This window comes from Scyliorhinus canicula, chromosome 13 (genome assembly GCF_902713615.1).
Source record: "Scyliorhinus canicula chromosome 13, sScyCan1.1, whole genome shotgun sequence".
Taxonomy (NCBI): Eukaryota; Metazoa; Chordata; class Chondrichthyes; order Carcharhiniformes; family Scyliorhinidae; genus Scyliorhinus; species Scyliorhinus canicula.
In genome coordinates, this window is record NC_052158.1 from 139082481 (window position 1) to 139088480 (window position 6000).

The window sequence follows — 6000 nt, forward strand, 5'->3', positions numbered from 1 at the left end:
TTTAAAAATGAAGAGGGGAAGGGGAAAAGAAGAATAAGAAAGTAAATGCAATACATGCATTTTGAGACTCACTGTGTGGCTACTTTCAGTGGCATGAGTCGGAGGGATGGCTCAGTCCCTTTACTGGCGAGTTAAAACACTAATCCTGTTACAGCACCTTAAAATAGCTGTTTGAGCGGAGGCATTTTCAGGAGCTCCTTTCTTCCTGGACTGCTGTCCAGACAGAGAAAGGTGTTGGCAGCCAGATTTCACTGGCAGCGACATACAGTTAAAGACTAAGCGAACCCATGTCTGGCCCATAAGCTGGGGGGTGGTGGGAAAAGAATTGGTGAAGCAAAATGATTGAAATTAGATGGCACCTGTGTAGCAAATGTTCCACACAAATCCATTCCTGGAGTAATCTTTCTCGTTGGAAGTTTTAAAAGGGGGTTCTGAAAAGGTTTCAAAAATAGTGAGGAAAAATGAAAGGAGACATTTTACCCGATTGTTAAGTGAGTAACAAGGCACGTGCAAAATCGGAATGATCACTAGAAGAACAAAAGGGAGGAGTAGAAGATTTCTTTCACGTATAGAATCATTGAAACATGAAGGAGCAAATGGTGATTGAGGCACAGACAACAACGCTATTGAAAAATAAGACTGTGAAGGTGCAGGGAAGAGCAGGGCATTGGGTTTATGGTGAATAGTTCCAGTTGAAGAGCTAATGGCTTAATCTTTCGCTACAATGCTACAATTCTGTATTGTGGATGCATTTATTCCAGTCATTGAACCTGGTAACCTCTTAACCAAATAACACAGCCCCTGAATCATGTAAACAGATCGAACCATTGCTGACATACTTGCTGTCATTTTATCATGAAAAAAAAATGAAATGAAAATCGCTTATTGTCACAAGTAGGCTTCAAATGAAGTTACTGTGAAAAGCCCCTAGTCGCCACATTCCGGCGCCTGTTCGGGGAGGCTGGTACGGGAATTGAACCCGCGCTGCTGGCTAATGATTTCTTAATCAATTTGGTTTAGCCACATTTTGTTACACACAGTTTTATTGAATATATTTATTTTTAGGTCATTCAAAATATATTTTATAATTAAAAAGTATTCTTCTACTCGTAACAGTCTCTCAATTCATACCGTGATTTTCCACGTGCATTTGCTGTTGGGTGGGTAAAGTCGAGGGAATCCCTCACTTCCAATGAAACCCGACTCTCCACTTCGAATTCCTCCACATTTAAAGTTCCTGGAAATGACAACATGACATCAAACTTTCAAAATAATTGAACCCCCCCCCCCCCCTACTTTATCAGTGCTGTGTTCCACAAAACATAAGTTATATTACCTACTACCCACACATTCCTATCAAATTCCTCTGCTATTTAAACAGAGGTATTAACTCATCCAAAACGAAAGGAATTTGATGCAAATCATTACGTTTTTAAAGATATTAGACACAGTCCTGTTCCAGCTCGATTTCCCAATCGATATTACAAGGTAGCGAGCTAACAGACGGCACTGTGGCACAGTGGTTAGCACTTCTGCCTCACAGCTCCAGGGTTTTATTCCGGCCTTCGGTGACTGTGTGGAGTTTGCATGTTCTCCCCATATCTTTGTGGGTTTCCGCCGGGTGCTCTGGTTTCCTCCCATAGTCCAAAGATACGCAGGTTAGTTGGATTGGCCATGTTAAATTACCACTTAGTGTCCAAAGATGTATAGGTTAGGTAGGGTTACGGGGATAGAAATGGGCCTAGGTAGGGTGTTCTTTCAGAGGGTTGGTACAGACTTAATGGTCCGAATGGCCTCCTCTGCACTGTAGGGACTCTATGGACTCTAATTGTGGGAGTCTTGGTAATGTCATAAACCATTAGATTGGCTTAATAACTATTACCTGATCCAGCTTTGTCTTAAAACTCACTCTGTGACCTGTCACTACCTTTTGTGATACACTTAGATATTTGTGATTCAGGTTTGCATGAGGTACTCATCTGTTTCCTTGGCCCGTATCTATATCAGTATGAAATGAAAAGTCACTACCATCCCAGAGGACCATAGGTGGCTCTCCCCTTTTGAGAAAGAGCTAACTAGTGGTGATTTAACCTGACGGTCACCATACCTCAGGCGAGGGGCACGGTTGAGAAAGCGGGACCTTCATGGATAACCTCAGCCAGGTAGGGGAATTGGACCTGTGCAGCCGGTGCCACTCCGCATCACAAACCAATCATCCAGCCAACTGAACTAACTAACCACCCACTATATATATAACTAACATGGGTGTTAGCTGTCAGTGCGCTCCATGTCCCTGATAGACAATGAAGGTTGACACAAAGATAATCCATGATTCTGGTATAGTTACACCAAGTTTACCTAAAAGTATTCTGCATTTGATTATCAGGAAATCTTTTCCGAGCGTCTGTTATATTTGCAGTGATACAATACAGGCAGGATATTTGTCTGAATATGGATGACAATTTTATGCACTGTTTAGAATAAGTCACTAAATTAAACATTTTTCAGCTTTTGCCCTCCGCCCAGCACTCAAGTCTCGAGGCTCTTAAAAATCAACTGATTTTCCTTTACTTCTCCTGCACGATTTTAATATTTTGTTTACTCAGCGCCAGGGACCCTGGTTCGATTCCCACCTTGGGTGGTAACAGACTGACTTTTGTTAATAACGATGAACATAGGGCAGCACGGTGGCGCAGTGGTACCAATGCAGTCTCACGGCGCCGAGGTCCCAGGTTCGATCCCGGCTCTGGCTCACTGTCCGTGTGGAGTTTGCACATTCTCCCCACAACCCAAAGATGTGCAGGGTAGGTGGATTGAACACGTAAATTGCCCCTTAATTGGAAAAAATGAATTGGGTACTCTAAATTTATTTTTTTTTAAACGATGAACATGTTTCATACTCCAGAAAGTATCAGTGTCACACAAAATAACACAGCTCCAGGGTCCCGGGTTCAATTCCGGCCCCAGGTAACTGCCTGTGTGGGTGGTGTTTGCACTCTCTCCCAGTGTCTGCGTGGGTTTCCTCCGGGTGCTCCGGTTTTCTCCCACAGTCCAAAGATGTGCAGGTTAGGTGGAATGGCCATGCTAAATTGCCCCTCAGTGTCCAAAGGTTAATTGGGGTTACAGGGTTACGGAGAGTGGGCCTGGTTGAGGTCCACTTTGGTAGGGCCGGTGCAGACTCGATGGGCTGAATGACCTCCTTCTGCACTGTAGGGATTCTATGATAATGCCCACTTAATTGCCTCTGCCCAACCATGATGCCAGCATGCCGAATGCCCAAGGAGGGCAGTGAACCTGAGGCATTGAGTTTTTCTGGGGGGGGGGGGGGGAGGGAGGGGGAATGTGATGAGCTGACATTCCTGCTCCAAGCAGAGATAGTAATCTGCTTATTACTAAGAGAGAAACTCTGCAATTTTAAAACAGTAACGACAGACTTGGCTCAACAGAGCTGTGATCCCGCGGGCCATTAACACGGGGGCATCAATACGGCCAATCCCGGCAACAGCCTCTCCTTAAAAGCCAGAGATACACCGAGCACGTGAAGGAGCATTTAAGTCATTCTTTGGGGCAAAATTAAACTTTTTTTCTCTGATATGAAGTAATGTTGTGGCCGGCTCTCGCCACCAGCAGAGAGAGAGGGGAGGGGAGGGCAGGGCAGGGCAAGGCGTCCCCCCCCCCCCCCCCCCCACGCACACACACACAAATCTACTGGGTGGGGGAAAGTTTGCAAACTTTTGTCAACTTTTCAGTGACTTTTACCTTTTTCCTGGTGGGAGCTGGCCTGAGATGAGGGTGGCACAGAGCAGCCCGAGGTAAGGGTAAGCGGTGGGCTTCATGGTGATCTCCGAGGGGGTCAGCTAGGTGGCGGTGCAGGCAGGGTGTGCAGCCCCCAGGCTGGCTGCTCAGGATCTCGGTGCCTCCTCCTGTCTCACTCCCCTGAAGGCAGCCTTCAATATCGCGTCTGTTCTTCTGGGCGGACGGGGGGTGGCGGTGCAGCAAGCAGAGCAGCTTCCCCGGGACGGCTAGAAAGAAAAATCACCTTTCATCGCTTCAATTTAAAACCCAAAAAAAACCCCGGGCGAAAGACCTTTAAGGCAAAGAAAAATGTTGAGCTCTGGAGTTGAAATTTGCTTTGGAGAGAGGGAAAGTCTGTTCTGGTTCACAATTAAATGGGGAGGGGGAATGACTAAATCAGTGACTTTTATACCCAACTGCAGTGTTTTTCCATTCCCCTTTGGAAACACCTCTCGCCTGCAGCCTGAAAGTTGCGTTGGCCAAGACCCAAGCTGAAGAGGGAAGCAGAGAGAAGCCAGGGTTCAATCCCCACGGGGTTTCCATCAGAGCTGGGGGAAATTCCTGGAGAACCTCACTGACTGAAGTGGATAGTAATAATATTCCGATTTCCTTTTGCTTTTATAAAAGGAACATTTAGAACCGGGAGTCACTGTTTAAAATCGAGAGGTCACCCGTTGAAGAAAGTAACGTTCTTTTTTTTTCAAGAGCTTCGACTGGGATTCCATCTGCTCCAGGTGCCTTGTTATTTTGCTGTGGGATGGCCTTTTCTACCTTGTGCAGGGTTGAGGTTGTACTGAGATGGTGGTGGGTAGCCTGCTCCCGGATGGAGTCAAGGACACTTGCGTTGAAGGCACATTCTCTGATCAGGAGGTCTTCCAATTGTTCCTTCCAGCGGACGCGGTCTGTCTCCCTGTTTTGATGAGCACCTCTCTGTTCTCGGCCAGCACCCTTGGGTGGTTGGTGGTCTTAGAATCTCTGCCCTGTAGAAGGAGACCAATTGGCCCTCTGACAGAGCACCCTACCCAGGCCCACTCCCTCACTCTATCCCCATATCCCCACCTAACCTTTTAGACACAAAGGGACAATTTAGCATGACCGATCCACCTAACCTGGGCATCTTTGGACTGTGAGAGGAAACCGGAGCACCCGGAGGAAACCCACGCAGATATGTGGAGACGGTGCAGACTCCGCACAGACAGTGACCCAAGCCAGGAATCGAACCTGGGTCCCTGGCACCGTGATACAACTGTACGAACCACTGTGCTACCGTGCTGCCCTTTTAGAGCACAGACCAGATGTTGTGGACACTCTGGATCACTGGGAGTCATCAGGTTGGCAGTGAGGCGTTGGCTGAATAGAGCTCGCTTATCAGGGTATTTGAGTGCCTCAGTGGTGGTTTCCCTGCAGCTATTGTTTCCATTGGTCACAGAGCGGATTAGACGCTGATCTGTCCAGCAGTCAGGGCTCCTGTCATGGCACAGGTGATAAGTACATCCTTGCCGTCGCTCGCTTAGACAATGACATAGTCGAGTAAGTGCCAGTGTTTGAAGTGAGGGTGTTGCCATGAGGCCTTGTTCTTGGTCTCACTGACAGAATAAGGTGTTGGTTATGACAAGGCCATGTCCTGGGCATTTTGTTAGGAGCAGGGTAACGTTAGTTTTGGATTTCCCGACCTCTTTCTGCCAATTACACCTCCCCGGAGGTCTGTGTCCTTTCCAACTCTGATGTTGAAGTCACCAAGGAGGATCAGCTTGTGCCTGTTGGGGCACAGGCCAAGGATTGCCCAAGGCTGGAGTAAAATTCCTCTTTGGACTCGTCTGTAGCTTCCATGTTGGGGCGTATGCACTGAGGACTGGTTCTGGGCTGGGTGAGCCGAAGAGTTATGAGGCATTCTTTTATTCCAGTAGATGAGTCTCTGAGATAGTCAACTAGTTAGTTTTTAATGGTGAAGCCTACCCAATGGAGCTGGAAATCTTTTGGTTTACCTTTCCAGAGGAAGGTGGAAATGGCCCATTGTACCTTGAGCTTGCCTTCCCTGCCCACCGGCTCTCCTTTAGGATTGTAATGTCAATGCTTGAGCTCCCGGGCAATTGCGCTTTTGGGGTTGTCTATGAGGATCCTGACGTTGTCGGTCCCAAACTTCATTTTAAGGGGTGGAAGATGCCTGTGCATAAATTCTTTTAATATGGGGTGGCCATTGCACAC

The 6000-nt window shown here is 47.2% G+C and overlaps 1 protein-coding gene across 1 annotated transcript in view; it reads right to left on the reverse strand.

Annotated features, from left to right (window-relative positions):
• Nucleotides 1-4226, reverse strand: part of pcolce2b (procollagen C-endopeptidase enhancer 2b) — a 41946-nt gene extending 37720 nt beyond the window's left edge. The window contains exons 1-2 of the mRNA XM_038816510.1: nt 3760-4226; nt 1132-1237 (exon numbers count right to left, since the gene is read on the reverse strand). Of these exons, the coding sequence (XP_038672438.1) occupies nt 1132-1237; nt 3760-3836 (183 nt within the window). The 5' untranslated portion in view covers nt 3837-4226. The remainder of the gene's footprint in view (nt 1-1131; nt 1238-3759) is intronic.
• Between the last annotated feature and the right edge of the window lie 1774 nt (nt 4227-6000).